At 39.7% G+C, this 21,607-nt stretch overlaps 1 protein-coding gene across 2 annotated transcripts in view; it reads right to left on the bottom strand.

Annotated features, from left to right (window-relative positions):
- The window catches only part of atp2b1a (ATPase plasma membrane Ca2+ transporting 1a), a 33,695-nt gene extending 19,552 nt beyond the window's left edge, over nucleotides 1-14,143 (bottom strand). For both annotated transcript variants that reach the window (XM_026361690.1, XM_026361691.1), the window contains exons 1-2: nucleotides 14,049-14,143; nucleotides 4,678-5,162 (exon numbers count right to left, since the gene is read on the bottom strand). In XM_026361690.1, coding sequence (XP_026217475.1) covers nucleotides 4,678-4,870 — 193 coding nt within the window. In that variant the 5' untranslated portion in view covers nucleotides 4,871-5,162; nucleotides 14,049-14,143. The remainder of the gene's footprint in view (nucleotides 1-4,677; nucleotides 5,163-14,048) is intronic.
- Between the last annotated feature and the right edge of the window lie 7,464 nt (nucleotides 14,144-21,607).

Raw genomic sequence — 21,607 nt, forward strand, 5'->3', positions numbered from 1 at the left:
GTCCAGTATAAGACGTACTTAACCTGGCAAAAAACAAAGAACATATGCATTTCAGATGATGTAGAAAAGAGAGGACTCATGCACATTGTTGTTTCACGCACAGGGAACCTTAAGAGTCATGAACCATTAGACCTTAAGTAGACTGCAAATACCCAGAGATGGAATTGTTTAAGTGGTGTCAAATATCTTTAAAGTACAAATAATACACAAGTAAAGTGACTCTTGCAGCATGTACATTATGGTTTTCAGTTGTACATGAACTCTTAACTAAATTACATGATAGGTTCAGTTAAAAAAATGAAGTAATATTTAAAAAGAAGGTTTACATTGCTCAAAGATTAATCCCAAATCAGGGAATGTTATTATGATATTATGCTCAGCTTAGTCTAACAGGGATAATTGGATGAAAGGATTTCAATCACCTCTCCTCATATTATTGTACTGTCATGTTAATACCTGAAGGTCCCCACTGATTATCAACTGATACACACCACAGAGATACTATTTTTAAAACATCCCTCATCAGACCTGTCCAGGGTGTAACCCGCCTCTCATCCACTGACAGCTGGGATTGGCTCCAGCAACTCTGTGACCCTTAACAGTAAAAGCGGTCAGGATAATGGATTCACTGACGGATGGGGGATTGTTCCTTCATCAAGTAGAATAACAAAAAAATCGAGTATCAAGAGAGTAACTGAAGACAAATAAAGACCATTTAAATGCTAAAACAATGTCTGGTTACCCGAATGGAGCAAACCTCTCAATTATACTCATATTTATTTAAGTTGGTTTTTAAAACTTCCATTAGCAATTACTTTCCAGTGTTTCTAAGCAATCTATGAGTGTTGCTGTGCATAAGTAGTTTCTGTGGTATTGAGCAGGGCTTTGCTTAATACCACAGAAACCCCCATAACAGAATGATCATTCTACTTCCACATTGGGAAATTGATATTCTCATGCAATTTCACTAAAGACTTCAGGACAATTTCTATTCATATTAAACTAATCTATAATATAAATAACCATCTTTTGTGACTTAGGAGAGGAAGCCCACTGAATGATGTAATGGTCCACATGACAAGCCACAGAAGGACGACAGTCTTTGAACTGTGACACTAAATATAAAGTGTTTATAATGAAGAGTTGGATCAATTCTTCATTAATCAACTTCAATCAAGTTATACTATTATCTTCCTGAGAGACAGAAGGTTCTGAAGTCATAGAGGTTGTACGAACCGACACAACCTGCAACGCTTGTGCAACCTTAATAACTAAATACAATGTAACACAAGAAACTAACTATGCTGACAAATCAGTTTTCAAGCCAGAGATTACTAAAAGTAGATTAGCATACCACCCCAGTTCCTACTGGATAGCACCACCAGCAGAAAGAGGGACCATATGCTACATCCACTCACTGGCCAAAGCCCACCTAACCACATGATTTTGAATTCTGACATGAAGACACATTATACCGCATACCCCATAAACTGAATTTTTTTAATTTGACAGTCTGAATCTTCCTGCTGAATAAGGGGTTGATGTCTGGAATGACAGATACAGAGAGCATGTCAGCTTTTGTGATTTGCAGTCCTCTTGTGGAAGCCTCACAGTCAAGAGTCAATAGGATCAATAGGCTGAACCCCAAATATTTGACTACACAAAAATGGCAGTCATCAGGGAGTAACCGTAAAAAAGGAAAATAGGGGAACACTCTCAATAATACTGATGAGAATTGGCCTTGTCCATTTTATAAGCGGGGACACAGAGAATCCCTCTGGAAGAACTACTGCTGTGTTAACTTAAGGTTAAGGTCTTAATGTATTGATAATAAGGTGTGATCATCTTCCCAAAATTACAGATGCAAGACTTGACACCTGTTTGTCCTGGCTTCTCAAGCAAGACTACAAAAAACAAATATATCTTACAGCAGCATCATTGCTATTACCAGCTGTGCCTAGCTAACTCTTTTGTAAATGTTGTCTTAAATCATTACTAAACCTTCAAAACATGGAAAGGCATATGATTCATTTAACATAATGCACCTCAGAAATGCAACTATTTGAGCCTCCCCTTGATGTTAAACACCAATGGCTTCCAAATTCAATGCTCTATGTACATAATGCAGGCATCAAGTTCAAAATCTAATCTCCAAACCAAAGTAACCCTGGTGACATGCTGTTATTTTCTGTGCTACACAAAACATAACTTTCACAAGCCGGGTGGTGTTCCCATGAGTAAACTGATTTTGATGTGTAAAAACGTAGTGGAGTTCCCCCATTAAACTCTATGTATACAACTGACTTAGCAACTAGAAAACAAAGGATATGAACAGACAGAGAGGCAACTGTCATTGCAGTTACTTACTGAAGTAGAGAAAGCAACAGATAATTTGCATACACAGAATTATGAACAAGACGAGGCTGACTGCCGTGTTTCAGATATTCTATAGATATAGCTCTGTTTTCACCACACAGGAAGATCTTAACCACTGAAATGAACAGAGTTTGTTTGAGAACTACAGCATGTAAACTCAACTAGGTCATATATTCACACAACTAGTTGGTTTAAAGGTGTTTGTGATTAATGCAAATTCCTGCTTTAATTGCATTACCATGCAGCACTGTGACAAACTCACAATTGAGAGAGCCCATTGTACAATGTACCAAGTGAATTTGAATTACAACTCTATGAATTGAAACCTAACTGAAATGGGAGACTTTAGAGATACTAAGCCTGATGTGGTAGCACAGAAACTGCATTTACATTTGCTCTAATACAAAGGGCTCAGAATTCTAGGTCTTACATTGTGAAAACTAGTTAAAGTAAAGTGGTACATTCATGGACGACTGGAACAGGAAAGTTTAGTCAACTTCTCTGGGTGGAAAAAAAAGAGCATGGAAATGTGGAGGATTAGCAAAGGATTGGCTTAAGGAGTTCGAGAAATGACCAACCAGCTAATTAGAAATCCCTTTTCAATTGTCAAGCTCCTATAATCTTAAATGATGGCTTAATTTCCCAAGCCAATGACGAATGAGCTGATTGAAACTAAGCATCAAAACCCAGTGGCTGCAGACCAAGTGGAACAGCACTTGCTATGAGGGGAAACAATATGTAAACCTAGTCAAGCTTATCAGTGCGGTGCAGCTGCAAATATCTGCAAAAACATAAGTAACAAATTCTCTAGACTCGATAAAAGCTACCACTGCTTGCGCGTTAACAAGTCAGCTGATAGGAAGCCTCGTTTTCAATAGAAGTTTAGAAATGTATCGAGAAATACCATATTTTCTAATATTCAATCATCTAAAGATGGTAAACATACTGGTACAGATGCAGCAACTATATCAAAAGTTTAAAAATACTGGAAAATAGCCTGATATTCCAAATATGCTTTCAGTATTCTGTTACCTATTCAGAGAGTGGAGAACTATGTTTAGACTTATTTGTGCTTTATCGCAAACAGTGCTGAAAAGCTAATAGGCCACATTCTTTTTTTTGCAGCGTAGACAAGGTAGAAGGAGCAGGGGAGGACAAGTACACTTATGAAACGACCAATGTCACTCATGCTACAAATATGACAGGACTCCTGGTCACCAACTTGACACAGCCCTAAGCAGGTTTAAACAACTAATGCTCTCCCCAAACAACACAAGTTCCCGTTTAACAATATCTCCACAGTTCAGACAAAGACCTTGTGGTCTGTTTAAGTCATACCAGAAACAGCAGTCTAACTTGTACACTTACCATACAGTCAGTAAATGAAAGGCTAATAGTTAAAACAGTAAAATAACAGTTGTTGAATTTTATTTTATGCTGTCGAATGGCATGGTATTTATGGTGTTCTGTTTTGTTAGGATGCGTTTTCCTTGCTTTGAGACACTACATAAAGAGGACTGTTGCTGCCACAGTGAATATGTGGTGCCGTTTTAATCTGGGATCAAACTGAAAATCCCCTCCCATAAGAGTTCAGTCAAGGTCACGCTGGCGATTAGGCAGACTGTCTATAGAGAGTCAAACTGAAATAGAGAGAGAAAGTAGAAAATAGAAAAGAAAAAAAAAAAACACTACCATCCCACTGGGGTTCTACTGTAGCTGTAGCTAGAAATCTTCCACGATTATTAGCATGATTCATTAGTTCACATTGAAGAGTGACACAAAAGACTTGTTTAAAAGATGAAAATTTCTTCTCATACATGTTTAAGTCACTACTATAGAGTCTTACAGCCTCCCGTTTTGTCCGCCACATGTGGGACATTGACCTGCCTGAAGCCTGGTGCTGTGCCCAGGCAGACAGCTGGTCTGTCTGAAGCCTACGCACAGAGGCACACGGACACGCACACACAGATACACAGAGGTGAAAAGGGAGAAAGGGAGGGTGTAAGGGACACATCCACAGGCCTTGAAATAGAGCAGGACTGGCCCAGGTCAGAGCCAGTCTGCCTGGCCACCTGTTTAACATATGAGTTTTCCTAGGAAGTGATGTCAAGGTATCCACAAAGTGGTGACATGGCCAATGACATGCCTCCTGAACTATGTATGCACCACACTGGCATTCTAACAGCACTTACTAGCACCTGCTAGCCAGCAAACTGCTAACACTGTAGTGGAAAAACATCCTATCTTTGATCCAGTTAAATAACAGGCATTATGCTGAATGTAGTAGTAATGTTACTCTACCATCTGTAGGTGATGTTTTTAATCGGTTGCAGAGTCGTTGAACATCCCCATAAGTTTCCCCAATTTTGCCTAGTGCATCTGCGCCTCTCAGTTCCATAAGAGAGCGCAGTTCATTGAGTGTGCAGCCAAACTCTCCATCGTGGTTGGCCTCAACCATGGAGTTCTTTACCCCGCTGTACGAGTTGTTCGCCATTGTCTCACTGCTTCCCCACTCTATTGCAATGCGTTGCTGCTTCGGCTTGAAAGCAGGGGTTAAAAAAAAAAAAAAAGTGTTGTCCTGGAAAAGCTTAAATCCTCAAGTGTGCAAATGCAGTTGTAGTTCCCATAAACAGCTGACAGATTCGTCACAGGCAGCTGGAGTCATACGCCAGGTAGCAGGGTAGGGATAATACAAAACAAGCCATTTCTTTTGGAGAGCTGAGTTCCTAGTCTTTCATGGTGACTGAGGATCACCCACAGAGCCGGAGATCACCATTCATGCAGCTCTGAAAGAGAAAAGCAAACAGAAAAAAATGAGTATCTGATATTTTAGGTTTGTTTCACAAGCACCACAATGTTGGAGTTAACACTGGGCTGGATGAGTTCTTATTTTTATTGTCATTCCCAAAGTTATTAAACAAAAAAAACCCTTGCTAAGAACAGCAATATCAATCAGACATGATTCAAGACTGAGTAAAGTAAAACTACTGATTGTTTCAAAACATGTTCAAAATTACGGATGAAATGCCTGAAATGTGTGCAAACTATGTATTACTGAATGGCAGAGTGAGACTTCTTCAATTCCATTTAACCCCACTGAGATTTCTACATTGCTAATAACTGAAATTCTTCTTTTCTCGAAGTTAAATTAAAAATTTAATTCTACTTTAATAAATTGAATAAAATAAATTAATTATAAAATAATATTTATGTCATCCAAGTTTCTCTTATTCTCACTTAAATAAATCTCAAATATACTCCAAGTTACTGGACAACCATTTTATCTTCACAAACCTCCAAATAAAAATGAAGCGCAGCATTTGCACCTTTTCATACATAAACAGGTGCAGCAGGTAATAGAAACAGAAGGATATTACAATGCACCAAATGGCTTATTTAGGTACAAAACGCAAGCTTTGCATCTTCGTAGAAAAGACAGCAGACAAAAAAACACCATGACAACATGTTTTCTGTGTGTGTGGCTGCGACATTAGCAGTGCAGAGTGGAGAGCAGCTTCTGAGATGCCCTGCAGAGCACCCGGTGGAATCACAAGCATTGACTAGAGTGGCAGTGATCAATTCCGTCCTTATTCATTTTATGAATGAGGACAAAACCATGATACGCCCCCAGCATTTCAAAGCACGAAGTACTTATTTTATCCTGAATTCGAAACCTAATTTTACATCCTTGCAGATTTGTTTAATCATTCGAATTTCATCATCTATCTCTATTATACAGCTACAATAGCAGACACCTTTGTTGGTGCCTATTAGTGCATTAAGGAAACACAGATGTCCTTAGACAAACTCACTAGTACACAGCCATCATCTTTTGAACTTTGTACATAAGGGATAATAATATAATGATAATAATAAAATACTGGATACTCTTCAATTTCATCAGAGTATGCAAGCAAAGTGGAGCATTAGCATTCAATCACTCTGCACCTCCCAGGGATTTCCCTGCAGTGACTTGTTAAGTAGCATTTTCCCATTTTCAATGTTTATCTACAGTTAATACATACTCAATACTTCAGCTATTTCACATAGAAACTTGCCTTTCTACATTTAAACTGACTCTCTGTGTTTGGCTGCATTTTATTTACCCACTATAAATTTTATAGCCTAATTAAACGGAAATTATCACTTTGTCATGGGGAACATAAATATGGGTTAGTAGAGCCCAGTAGACAATTAGCATGGATTCTTCAGCATAATCATGGCTACATCAATAAATACAGAGCAAACCAGGTTTGGGCACAAAAAGTATTCACCTAGCTTTTATAAAATCCCTCATTTTGTCCTCCTTACATGGACCTCTGCTCCTGTCATAATTACCACAGGTAGTTTAAATTTAAAATGCTGATACAATACACCTTCTGACATAAGTTTGCCCCACACTGAAGCATAATTCAGTATGGGGTAGTATGTGATAACAATTGATAACACCCACTTAATGATGTTGGGATGTAGAGGATGTAGATGTTAGATTCTGGTTTCTTGAGCTCCAGCCTGCAAAGGCAATTTACAGTGTGGGAATGTGACAAATTATCGGAGAAGCTTTTACAATGTCAATGTTGACTGCCACATACTGTAATCTTATTCAACTTTACAGCTGAGATGATTGAAATGACTGAGCTGACAGAAAATGAGACAAAACTGTTGTATTGTTTAGTGGTTGTTACCGCAGTTATTACAATGAGTTTTCGTTGTTTTAGACTGTTTAGGCAAATATTGCTTTCTGGTTAATTTAAAGGATGTCAAAACAAAAAACAAAATAATTTTAAAATAAGACCAAAGTCTCAAGCTTCCATGTGGTTTAACAGGTGGGTAACGTAGTCAGCAGAGACCAACGGACTGATTACATCAGGAAAAGCCTTCTGTTTAATCTAATTAAGACTATCTGTGGCATCAGGGAGCTCCATGGTGCTTTACATGGGAGAGTCCATTCTAATGAGAGGCTGCCGCCTTTTCAGCCTAAAACAGCAAAGCAGATTCATTCATGTCAACAAGTTTGCTAGGAATGTGTCTAGTATCTGGTGTAGCTTAGATAAAAACTAACACCGGACTATAAGCAGAATTTGCCCCATTACAATTACAGATGCTGAAGCATGGCAGGTGTTTTAAGGAGAAGCTGATTTAGTGAATTTCTTAGAACATTAGGGGACAAAAGCAGATTTTTTTTTGCAAAGATTCAACAAGACTGGATTAATTAATAATCTGGAACAATTGTGTGAAACATTAGACTGCACTTTCAGGTGGGAACCCATGACAGACTATTATCTGCATTGCAGTGATCCTGGATCCAGCCATTCGATCCATAAAGACAGGCACCAATGCAGACAGACATGTCTTTCCTTGTCGTGAAAATGCTGCAGTTATCTTTCAACTGGGGAGGTTTTACTTTCTCCATTCATCAGTCTTTAATCCAAACATGTCTTCAAACATGCAACCCCAAACTAACACGCAAAACTCAAAAATATGTCAGAACTTTAAACTGGGACGCACACGGAGAAGGGGAGAAGATGTAGCTTTCATTACTGCTCAGTGCACAAATGAATGCTTGCAGCTTATTCCATTGAGATCCTTGGAAACTATTCTGTCACATGTTGAGATTCTATTTGGAGCCATCTGCCATGGAAAACGGGACAGAATTTATTATTTATTGCACTGCATAATTGCAAGACCGGGTGTATTACTGAGGTGGGAGAGATCAGAGAATGAATGTTTTGAGGAAAAAGTACACCTCTTTGCACCTCTTGTACTTCAGATTTAGGAAAATGTCTTAAGAAATGCAGTTATTTCTGAATGTTATCATTTTATTTTGATTCAGACATTATTGATTATAGTTTAAGTAACATTAATGCCACTTTAATTAAATTCAAAACCTGAAAATTAAGACTATAAATTAAAAGAGACGGGACTGATAGTCCAACAACTGATAGTCAATAATATTACTGTTGATTGTAGGTGCCATCAGTCCCTAACAATAGCATAATCTGTCCAACTTCCAACAGAGATGGTTGCATTTAAGCAGTAATTTGCACCTTTCAAAAACATATGGCTTTGTAAATGTGTAAATGGCCTCTAAAGGACTTATCTTAACCTTGGGCACCACGTGGGCAGAGCACATGTGCAGCAGCCTATAGTAATGAAAGTAATTTTCTGCCTTCGTGTCTTCCTCTATGAGCCTTCTCCCACATTCACACCCCTTAACCCCACAAGCAGCAACAACGCCAAGATGAAGGAAGTGCCAACATTTGCTGTGGTGCGACAGTTTCGGGTTGCGGAGCAGGTCACATGTCACAACAGTGGAAAATCATTGTGATCGGATCTCTAAGCCAACAGCTGGCATGGTATGGCTGAATGACAGAGGCTAAGGTTAACCCTTTGCAGACAACAGAGACAAAAATGTAACTCAGAACGACTATGTGCTGGTTGCACCCAAGGACCAAAGAGTTGTCAGTAACAAGTCAGTCATCTACCCGAGCTATTTAAGACTGCTATCACACATTAGTTGCTCACTAATCCTAAACCCAGAAGGCTATAGCAAGTGCAAACAGTGGACAGGAAAACATTTTCGACATCTCAGAAATAAACTCATATCGTTGTTTCTTCACTAAGGAAACCCTCTGGCAATTTGTACACCTCTACGTGCCAACGGCTCGATGCAAGTCAAGGATAGCAATTCTAGGGATCCCTCTGCAATAGAGCTGCCTAATGCGAGGGGTGGTATTTTTAGCTTCCCCCAGACTGCCCCCTCCCCCCACTGCTAGCCGCTGCTGAACTGGGTCAGGCCATGTAAATGTAGAGGGTACAAAGCAGAGACACCCAGCCCTTCTTGTGCTGCATGGCTCACAGCTGACTGCGCTACTTCACGCAACAGACTGGAACCTCTACACAGCTCTCAAACTCTGTCAGGTTGCCAGTTCATAAGAATGCACAGTCAGAGGTGTCACTGTCGACACGCTTTTCCTATCCAGCTCTTCTTACTTCATTATAGAGGAACATAAGATGGCCTCTAAAGTGGAAATAAGTGATCGTCTATTTGACCGGGATGTAAAACATGGAAGCAAATATTTACTTGATGTGCAGCTGATGTAAACAAATTAAATTAAACAAGATTGAATCCCTGTTTCTACATACCCAAGTGAAGGTGACTGAGCTCTTCCTAATAAGTCTGTTTTTTTTTTTTTTATCATAAAACTGTTACTTGCAATCAACAAAATACAGCTGGTGTAAAAACTGGCCATTAAAGCCCAAGACAAGAATTCATCAATTAATTTGCTTTTAAAACTCTCATCAGTGAACCACGCAAGATGTCACAACATTAGAGTTTTACAAAGTTTCTTCACATCATTACAACTTTTAATCATTGTGAAGATGTTTGTGTAAACAGTGAAAGGTCATATGGTGCAATCATCAACTTCCCATTTACCCAATAATTTCCAAGCTACTACTAAGTGCTGAAAACAATCCTCTTCCTAAGGTATAATTACTGCTGGAAGACTTTTTTCACACCATTAAAACTGCTTTCTTTGAAGGAACAAATGTGCCAACTACCAAATATTTGTAATATTGTCAATGCTGCACGGTATTCTTCAACTAGTGCAGCTGATTTTTTTCCTTTAATCAGAATTTATCTATACCACCTTAACTCTACTCTGACTCTGCTAAATCCATTTTTGATATCAATAATGTAAGTGCATGTCTAAGTAGTGGCTGTGAATATATATTTTCCATTCAGAGGTATGAAAGCCAGGAGCGATGGCTTTATTTAGCCATTACAAAGTCCTACATGCCCAAAGGATGGAAAAATATTCCAAAATGAAGCATCTTTCAATGAGCCACTTTGAAGATGAGAAGCTCTGTGTGTTCTTTGTTATATGTGATTCCAAATAGCAGCTCAGTGGCCTGAGGTCCTTCAGCCCTGCCATTTGCTGCCACTGTCTGACCTTGCTGTCCTTACCATTTCATTTTCAGAACGCACTAGAGTTGAGCATTAAGCTCACTTCACTAAGGCAAGTTGGTAATGTCGACAGTCCTATTATAAATCAACACGGAAGTAAATCAAGTCTGAAATTTAACTTTTTGAATTTAAAGTGATTTACCATGAGGTTGCTACACAGTTTTAGGTAAGATGGTCAAAACTAATATGGTCAACATTTTTTCTTCATGCCACTCTTCTTCATACCATTATATATTCTACAGTAGTGTATCAAGACTGATGAATTATATAATATATATTAATAATATTTTATTATTATAACAGTATGACTGCAACAAAATAACATACAGTGCAGTTCTACAACGTTATTTTTTTGTGGAAACATATTTTAAAATATTTGCATGGGTGGTAAATGTTCACTTGGCTACACTAGTATGAGAAGATGCCACCACTGGCCTCAAAACAATTTCAACAGTTTTTGTTAAAAGTTTGACTGTGTGAAGAAGGTTGAACTACATAGGACTAAATACAATAAGTGACAAACCCAGAAAACCACAAATATTTTATAATGAAACAACTTTTGGGTATAGCTGTATGTTTTTGTTTCTGATGTTATTTAGAACAAAGAAAGTTAAAACCTCTACCGACTTATATAAAAAAAAATATTTTTGATTAGTGGCATGTCAAGCCTCAAAGCCCACCAGCCTTTCAGAAATGCCAAAACTAACAAATGCCTGGTAGAATGCTTACAACATAGTTAGAGCTTCCAGCTGTTTTTATGACTAATTCATGATATTTTGCAGTGTGTGCTTTACTATTTTTTGGGAGGCCAAATTTGCATCCAATTAGTTTTGCAATTTTTTTTATGACAGCTCCATTACTCTCCCTAGAAGCTGTAACACTACTAAATTTAAAACTAATTTAAAGCTAATTAATTTTAGCCACACCTGTGTAGTTTTACTAGGGCAGCTTTGAATGAATGTGTAGCAATGAATGAGTTAAAGTCCAGTAATCTAAAACCTCCGCACCAAATATTGCAATAACAGTGGTTTTACAATCCATACAAGAAAAGAAAGATAAGCAGAACTCCATCATATGTAAATAGTACTGTGAATACATTGTACCTAATGATACAAAACCAGACTATATTTAGCTTTCCATGCCAGTTTACATGAGGCTCAATGTCACCTTTGATTAATGACCTGCAGTATCTTGCTTTCCAAAATAACACTTTCTACCAGGCACTTACAATGTTCCTGAGAAACACAGACTGCACAGAGAACAAGTGTTAGCAATTGTTGCTATTGATTTTTTTTTTCTTCAGACTATGCTTCTAACTGTCTTCTGTGCAGACCATGGAAATGAAATAAGTATATCCAGCAACAGTAAGGGAAACTCATAGATGATGAGCTAGGGACAGATTTGACAGGTGATAACTGCCTAGAATAAAGTGGATTTCATGAAATTTCTTCACTGTGACTATCATACAGCTATGACAGCAATTTTTTTCCCTGCTGAAAGCAAGTTATGATATTACATTAGCAGAATTCACATACTCTCCAGCATGCCTTATAAAATGTTTTGCACAAAGAAGGAAAAACCAGAGATGTTATCTTAAAAGGCTGTTAATCTACAAATATAAGTAAACAATATCCAGCTGTTTCACATGACCAAGGAGGTCAAGTGATCTCACCTTTGAGACAGAACCATTTTCCAAAACAAGTATAACAACTGACTCACATCAGTTTAGTCAGAACAAGCAGTACAGTAGTGTCGACAGTCAGCATTACAAAAAAGCATACTATAGCAAAGAATAAAAAAATATATTTTTGCCATTCTTGAGTGACAGCGACAGTCTGAGTTCAAAGGGCTTAGACACAGCAACAGATTGTGTTACTGATGGTTTAAGTCAATCATTAAACAAACTGAATGTCTATATACTAAGCTGCACAGCTGTAAAGAAACACCACGAACTATACTACTAATCATTTTTCTGCTCATGTAGTAAAATTGAGAAGATGTAGACACATTATTGAAAACTGAAACTGTGATTACAACAAGCATTTAATCTGCAGTAAGGTATTGTAACTGTTATAATGCCCTCCCTGCCCATGGAACTGCTTAGCAGCCATTATGCAGTATTATGTAATGCGTCTACAGATAACTACATGAGCTGACTGGAACACCTTGTATCTCAGTAAAGCACAGTCCAACTTTAAACTAAATTCAGTGTGCAAATGTATTTTGATAGCAGTATAATACTGCTTGCAAAACACTGCAGGATCACAGGCCTTGCACAAACACAGGAAGACACTGCTGGCGCTGCAGCAAGCCCGGGGCTGTTTAATTGGATAAGGAGTGATCCCTTCAACTAGACACCAAAAGGTGCTCAGCGGCTGCACTCCACATCCGTCTGGAAACTTGCAGGTAACGTTAGAGAGTGCGAAACTATATTACATTGTGCATCAAGGTCAAGAGTGTAACGTTAATATGCCGTAATCAACTTGCAGTAGCTGGAAAAGCTTAGGAAATACGAGACACATCACCGTTATAAGGTAACTGGCTTGGTAATTTAAAGCGACGTGCAGTGTTTTGCGTAAGTGAATTTCAGCAGCAGTATTAGTCGTAAAGCCTTTTAAAAAGCGTTTCTGATTGCACTAATAAAAGTGTCAGGTTCCTATGATGATATTTAGGCTCATCAGATGGGTCCGACGCAGAATAGTGGACGCGTAATCCGGATGGAGATTAATGTTGGACAGGTGGATGTTACGGAAAAAATAACGATGGGTAACACAAATTAAATGTGCAACAGAATTCACACCGGCAAATGTTCATCCACGAATAGATATTTTAAAATGACAGCAGGGGGAGGCGTCGCTGGACACAACTAATGCTCGCATTAAACTGAATAGTAGTGACAGGCAGACGATAAAATGACTTATGTGCCTTCGTGCGTCTCCGAATAGCCGGTGAGGGTCGGCAACGTGGAGTCCAGCCCCGTGAGGAGACCGCCTCAAGCCGGTTGATATGACCCCACTAACGTTAGCTTACTGACACCATCTATCTGCTTAAACACGGGGAGCAACATAACGGACTGAATGACAAGTCATAAAACGCACCCGGTGTCTCTGTGGGGTTGGTATCTCAAGCTGAAAAGCGGGTAACTTTCCCAGAACGACACACGGGGCTCCACGTTTTCACAGACGGACTCTAAACGGTGTCCTGACGCCGGGGTGCCGTCCACGGGGGGGGGGGGACCGCGGCGTGTCAAGTCCACGTTAGAACAACAACGATGCAGGCTAGCGTGCCATGTTAGCCCACTAGCTGCCAGGTTAGCTCCTGCTGACTGCAAAGAAGGCAAATGCACAAAAGCTACTTCCACCGATTGACAAGTGGGAAAACTTAGCCCAGGGCAATGCTCAAGTCTAAATAAACGAAACACAAGCAAGGAGATTTTGGCAGCATCCTGGCTGACCTGGGGTGGAAAACAGGACGCCCAGCGTCAGTATCTCTCCAACGTCTAGTGTAAGCTAACGATGTTAGCCTGGTATAAAAGCTAACTACCCAGAGCAGCTACCCAACAGTGGCTCGTTTATCACTGCACAAGAAAATAAAGCCTTAACTAGTCAGAGGTTTCAGTGCAACGTGTATAACACAAGGAAGCAGCCCTCATCTTGCGGCATTTTGTCGCGGTAGCACAGAAAATACAGCCCAAAATACTTACTCCGTTCTCTGAAGAGCACCCCAGGTCCCTTTCTCTCTTTGACTCCCCCTCAGTCTCACCAAAGACTAGACTCTCTCCGCTGATCGGAGGTAAAGTCCCGCCCACCGCGCTGTCACAACTGTCAAGATAGTTCCCATCCCACGAGAGCCACTCCAGCCCCAGCTGCACCGGACCGGAAACCGCAACACACGCGTACAGCTGTGTCAACTAATACTCAGCAGCTACTTACGCGAACAATGCTGATGAAAAGCACAGTCATTCATTAAAAGATCCCCTCATCAAACAGCAGGTGAGGACCGAGAGCGCCTGCATTTAATATTACAGCAATTACATGCGCCTCTCATTATATTATAATGATAATCACTATTATATGATAAGCAGAAGATCCCTATTATATAATAATCACTTCCGTTTGCGAATATAAGCATTAAGATGTGAGTGGAAAGACACGGGGCGCAGTGTGGGGCACAATCAGGCAGAATATTAAGCTGTCCAGTTTCTCTAATGGAGAGTATGGCGAAGACGGAAGTGCGCCGTGGTGCAACATCTCGCCTCGCTTGGTTCCTTTCTGACAGAACATCGCCGGGGACGTGCGATGCGCGTCAACAGGAGGATGGGTACGGACCGCTCGTGTGGATTCTCATTGGCTTAGCCAGCATATCAGTCGCCTATGGAAACGGTTACGTCATGATCCCCTCGTACTCCCTCTTTGCTCCCGTGTCGCTTTATAATAACAGGATTATTCAACAGTTCGCCCATCATGGGATGGAGCCTGCGTAAAGTACGCACCGAAAAACTGACTGCCGCTCCGCGCTGCTGTCTGAAAATGCACCTAAGCTACACACAAGGCTCTTCCCTGACGTCATTCTTTCCATGACGTAGCGCGTTTTTTTTTCTTCTTCTTCTTCTTCTTCTTCTTCTCCGGATTCAATGGCTGTATTCTTTGCGATTCTTAAGTCCTGTTGAGAAGGGGGTTACATACTCGACAGTTGCCCTCCCTATTCGTGGGGCCCACTGCAATGAACGGCATTGCATTACAATGTGAGCAGAAGTCCATCCCTGCCTTTATCATTCCCCATAGACTTCTGCTTGTGCTACAGAAAGTGCACACTGATAAGATACTACATAGTGCACGATACCGAATAATCTTTATGTTCATAAGGGCAGTAAGCACTTTTCAGTCAAGGTGAACACCTTGTCTTTTGACAAATCTGACTATGTGATGGATCTATCATGAGACAAGTAGGGGTAGATGATAAAACAAACCAAACCTCAGTGTAACATACTTGATTGCTTGACATATTAGGATTTATTATTCACACAACATCACAGTGCACAGAAACATGTTTACAGTATTTTTGCGTGCAAGTCCGATTAAAATAAAAGGGAAGAAAATAAATTTGGACAGAAAGCAGAAGAGACTTGATTTATGTAAGATGACTTGTGCAATAATATAGGCGACTGAAAAGTAAAAGAAAATACTGTCTATATATATAGATAGAACTTAGAGTTATGTGTGTTCTTTCACTAGTCTGACACATCAATATTTTTGGTTCAATTATCCTTAGTAAAATAGTTACTACGTAAGTAACTATGACCCTTATTTGGTGAGATAGTAAGATAATGCAGGCAGTTGTGTCTGGGTGTGTCTCTACCACACCCTTCACACATTTTTATCTGTCAATCTTCAGTTCTCAAACTTCAAAGTGGAGCTGGAGCACTGGCACACAGACTTTTCTGTGCAGGCCTTCAAACCCTGTAGTGCTGAAGTTGAGACAAGACCTATTTTTACATCTGTCATTTTTCCAGTTCACTGTCAGTGGTTTTGGTGGTTTTTTGATTGGCAGCCTGCAGTATTTTGTGTTTGGCAAGCCCTGAGCAGATGCCCCTCTAACATGACACTGTTGCCGCCCATTTCTCTCTCTTTCCCAGTCTATCATTGTCTGTCCATCAGTCTGAGTATCCTCCCTCCCTTTTTACCTCTTACTTGTTCAGAAACTGCTGAAACCAGGGCACACATTAGAATTGAAATACCCTCTCAGAAAACCATTTACAAGGTCGTTCATTTAAAGGAACTGCATCAACATGATACCCAGTGACTAACCAGATTAGAGGAAAGAAAAATATAGATTCACAAAATTACTTTTGCTTATCAGTGGCTAACCCTAACCCAGAGGATATTTAGCATAAGCAAAGAGAAAAACATTCAGCTAGCAGCTTTCTAATTGTTAGCCAGTGCTGACTGTTTTTTTCCACTGTTAAAATGAAAAACCTTTCTGAGAGCAGGTTGTTCCAGGTGTCACTAGTGAACAAATGTCCTGAGTACTAGATTAAAGCTCTATTTAGGACCAATGTTTGCAATCTATGTCCAGTTCCTGTTATATCCCACTAGTCACACTATCCCAGTTATTTTTTCATTTATATCATTAAGAATTTAAGGTTGTAAACTTAATATTTAGTTCCACAGATATAGTATTTGGATTAAATACCTCTTGAAATCAATAAGGTAAAAAGAGACTCTCTGAAGAACTTGTCAACTTTCCATGACAATATTTTCCTTCCAGTCTGTGGTTAATGTTTGCAGTATCTATTCTTTATCTAAATATTACAGACAATAAATTAAAAGGCCCTATAGACATTTACACAACAATTATATTGGTCCTTTGACTTTTTAATGGACACAGTGATTTATTCACTCTTAGAAATAAAAAGATCACATGTATCCAAAACAGAGAGTGGAGCTCTAATTTCAAAAGAGATTAGTCAATTAATCCTGTTACTTAATTCAAAAGGAAATGGCATCTCTGAAAATACTCAAACACTCAGAGAGACATGTAAGTGTTTGAGAGTTTTTAAGTTGGGGAGACCAATAATTTCCCCCCACAGCTGTTGTCTGACTCTGCTGACTCTCTGCTGTTGACTCAGTTTCTTGGTGGAAATTTGCCAAATGCTCTTGAGCATCTTGTGAGCTACATTAAATGTCAAGTGCCATTTGCCTTTGTGCATGCTAATGTGTTGTTCATGCTGTCTGAGTAAGCAATAACGATGTGGCACGCCAAAACTCTCCCAAAAGGGGATTTTGCCTTTAAGGTATCTTTTGCGTTTATTAAAAACACAAACAATGTATTAATTTTGGTTGAAAAGGGACATATAGTTTCACAAAAAAAGTTAGACAAAAGTGTCACATTTGAGAATACACAAGAAGGCTGTGGTTGAGTGTATGCGCTCATCCCAACATAGAACTTTAATTACTAGGGTAGAGCTCTATACACCATGAGAAAAGATAGCTTGACAAATAATTGCAGGTTCAGACAAAGAGTGTCTAGCAACTGGCACTGTGTGAATGTGTCTGCTGATCTAACAGAGAGGAACTTAGTTGCAGACTCCGCATCTTATCACATTTTTAGATAGCACTGCTGTAAACTGATTAACAATGTATCATGGAAAAGCCAATAGCAATGGAAAGAATTAATCACTAGACAGAGAGAAATTATCAGTTATTTCCTTAAAAAGTTTGTTTAAATAAACATATGACTGTGGTGGAAATGCACTTTAAGATCATGTGTCTCTTGAGCCAAGGCAAGTGGAAAATGCAAACATGAAAATGTCTCATTACACAACCAGGTCCCCATCACTGAGGACACGCTGTATGAATATCACTTCCTTTGGTCAACTGCTCTTTCTACACCACTTTGTTTCTTGAGCGGACGTTGAATTTTCCACTGGCTCAGCACTTCAGCACAGTGCTAGATGTGGAGGGGGGCTTCCTTCTTTTGAAGAGAAAGAGGAAAAATTATTGCATACTTTGGAGAAAGACTGCTGATCGAGGTTTGTAATGTGTGAGAATTTTCCCAAGGCAAATGAATCAAAATACAAGATGTTAAACAATTCTGTGACCAATAGATTACTTACTGGGCTTAGTCTTGCCCTAACATTAGACTTTTAGACGTATTATTCAGGCAGGGCAGTGGCTATATCAATCAGACAAAGTTCATATTAGGGTTGTCTTACACAGTGTAATAACTAACCTTCATTATCTAACACATCATTATCCGGGCACAATTACTATAATCACATTTTTCCTAAAATCCACTGGAGTCCGAACATTAGTTTATGTCTGCTGGAAACGTCGCACATGAAATCATTAACATTCACACTCTGCTGACCAGCAAAACAACTGGAAACAGACATGTGAATTATACCTATAATACAGGTCAACACCTACTGTAAGAGAAGATCTGAAGTGAAACTTTGTGAAGTAGTCACACAAACATACACACAATGATCCCTTGTGTGAAGTAAAGCTGAGAGAGGTGGTGGTAGGTGCAGCGGTGGCGAGGATGGGATCTATCATGACTGAGCTGCTTGCCCTTGGCTTGTGCATGTTTGTGTTTCCAACTACCCCTGGAATTTATTGCAGGCACTGGCGAGGGCAGCCACAGAGAGGTGAATGTTCTGTGGGATAAAGGCCAGAGTTGTTGGGAAAAGAGTAAGTGAAGAGAAATAGAGAGGGGAGGAACAGGTTGTAGAAAAGGAAGAGAAAGGTGACGCAAAAGCACAAACAGACAAGGAGTTACTGTGAAATGCAAAGAGTCAGCAAATACAGTAAGAGTGAACTGAAGACAGAGACGGTCAAACAAAAGCTGCGTGTAAGTATGCCGTGTGTGTGTGCGCAGAAAAGGAGACAGTGGTCTTACTCAGCCCTGAGCCAGCAGCACTGAGATTATCTGGCCAAGTTTCCATTTGCAAACAATAATTCACTTCAAGTGCCCATTGAGGCCATATTGTGTCAGGGCAGCGACCCACCCAACCCAATATGTGGGTGTGTGAGAGGAAGAGACTGTGTATGGTTATAGCATGCCATCACTGTATAAATCTGTGTGTGTGTGTGTGTGTGTGTGTGAAGAAGAACACACCTACTACTAACGTGGGTTGGGGGTAATGTCACTGCCCCCCAGGACACGCTTTCCATGGTCTGTTTTCCATTGATGTCTTCTGTATTTACATTTGGCTCAGCAAGTGGTAGAGCTGGAAAGTGTATTTCATTCAGGCCAGTGAACATTTACATGTCATAAAATGTAGGGCATATAAACAGTCTTGATTCAATTACCGCCAAGGCAGAGAAACCACCTGAGATTCCACATTTAGACATAGTGCAACGCTCATGGAAAACATGGCCATTACAATCCAACAGGAATACAAGTGGAAAACAAAACATACAAAGCTAAAGCACAAAAAAAAAATACTGCAGAATCAAACACTACCTCTGTGTGTTCCAGCCTCAAAAACACACTTGCTAGCAGTGATATATTCATGATAACAAATGGCGACAGTTTGAACTGCTGAGACGTCATGCATGGATAAAAGGGACAAATTATACAAAAGAGGAAGCTTGTGTGCAACTAGACGGAGAGGGCAAGTTAGCTTTCTGGCAGAGGTGACTTTGGGTAAATTAGTGGCAACAGGCAGTAATTAAGAATCATTTTCACTGTGTTTAGTTGTTCAGTTAGGCGTGGAGCCCATCAGCCCTATAAATCTGCTGTTCTCTTCCCCCAAAGTCTGTGCCACCAGGGACCAGGCAAAACAATTAATGACAACTTAATTACAGAGCCACATTTTTGCCACAGAATCCACAGAATGTGCAGAGAGCAAGAGGAGGGGCACATTAAAAGTGCTTTCCACCTCAAGCCAGCAAAGAGTGGCATAGAGGGGGCACAGATGGGGCTTAAAGGAATAGATCCAATGGGAACTCGGTGCCCTTTACACCCCATTTCTTCCCTTTCGCATGGGGGCTTTTCCCTTGGGAGGGCCAGAAGGCACAAGTAAGAGAAGCAGGGTTATAGACTTGGACCTATCCTTCTTCGTGCAAAAGAACCCTAGAGCATCTGTGCACACCCAAGATGCACATACACACACACAAACCTTGTAATGTAGTGCATAGTGGCCTCTACCTTCCTAACATAAGAAAGAGATTGTGGACATATGTGTGTGTTAGAGAGAGGGGGAGGTGGAAGGTTACTGACAGAGGCAGTATGTAATGTGAAAGACAGACTGAAACAAATCAACTCCATCTTCATTTCACATTTGATCCCTAATACTGTGCAATATATAGTCAATGCCATAATATACTTAATCATAATTAATGCCATTCTTATTTTTGAATGGTAATTATAAAGCTATAGCCAGCAGCCAGGTAGCTTAGCTCAACCTAAAGACTGGGAAAAATGTCCAAAAGTAACAAAATCTGACTACTGTACCTCTGACCTGTGTTTTCTGGCTGTGGTACGCTCATTTAACGAACTGCTGGCTGTACTGGACATGCTTTTTATTTATTTGTTACTGAGAACTACACTGTACTACAGCCATCACAATTTGGAGAAGAGAACAAGATGTAACAATATTCAATGCCTTTAAAGGAAATTGTTTTTTGTCTTCAGGCATTTCATGTGACAAATACAGATATGACAAGTACAGATTCCAATTCTCAAGAGACACAACTTTGTTAAAATAACATAAATGACACTAACAAAAAAAATAATTCATGGTGAAAATGTTATGGGATCAAGGACAATGGTAAATTACCAAATGCTTTGCTAAGATTAAACTTCGTTATACGCTGGGATCTAGGTTGATGATGAACACTGACCAACTGATCATCAGGCAGGTCCTTACATCTCCAAAAACATCTAAATAGCCACTATTTGGAGAAACGGACAACATATTCAAAATCTGAATGGGCCTGAAAAACATAATACAAATTAAAAAAGAAACAGCAGCAGCTTTTGCTTTGGATTAAACTGTCCTCTATTACCAATAGATCAACTAGGCAGGTCTGCACAACACATTTTTTAAATATTGGAGTGATCTGACTAAAAATGTTACCAATTTCAAATGCCGCCTCCTTTCTTTTTTGTATACGAGTATCACTACGAAACTACTGAACAAGGTACTGCATATGTTCCTAATCACAGTAACGCACACAAAGGAGAGAGTAAGAAAAACAGCAAACATTTGTAATGTGTGGGCAACAACAAACACAATCCATAAAGAACCAGTCTTCACGGGATTAAAGGATTTCAACTGTCTTTTTTGTTTTTACTGCACAAAAGCAGACCGACATGACATATTGCTTCAGAAGAAATGTGAATGTGAGTAAAATCATAGCCATGCTTAGTTACGAAGCTGTGACCAAGCCCATGATTACATGTCATGTTCCCATCATCGTTACCACCGACAAACCCCTTACCTCGATTTAGAGTGAGAGTGAGAGAAGCAGATCCAGCATGATCCTACCATAGCAGATGGATATGTCAGATATGCCTGCTTGGGCTTATGGAGATGCTTAGTGGTAAATGTAATGACCTGTGTGGTTCTGTGAGTGTGAGTGTGCCTCTGTCCACTGTTCAAAGTACCCTGGGAAAACCCGGCCACTTTGCTGCAACAGAAAGGCAGGGAAGAGCTGGAGTCAGTTATAACTTTCTCCATTATTGAATAAGAGACCAGAGTTCTGTCTGCTTGTTTACTTGCTTGGTTAAAATGACAAATTACCAACTACTATG

Source organism: Anabas testudineus, chromosome 23 (genome assembly GCF_900324465.2).
Source record: "Anabas testudineus chromosome 23, fAnaTes1.2, whole genome shotgun sequence".
Lineage (NCBI taxonomy): Eukaryota > Metazoa > Chordata > Actinopteri > Anabantiformes > Anabantidae > Anabas > Anabas testudineus.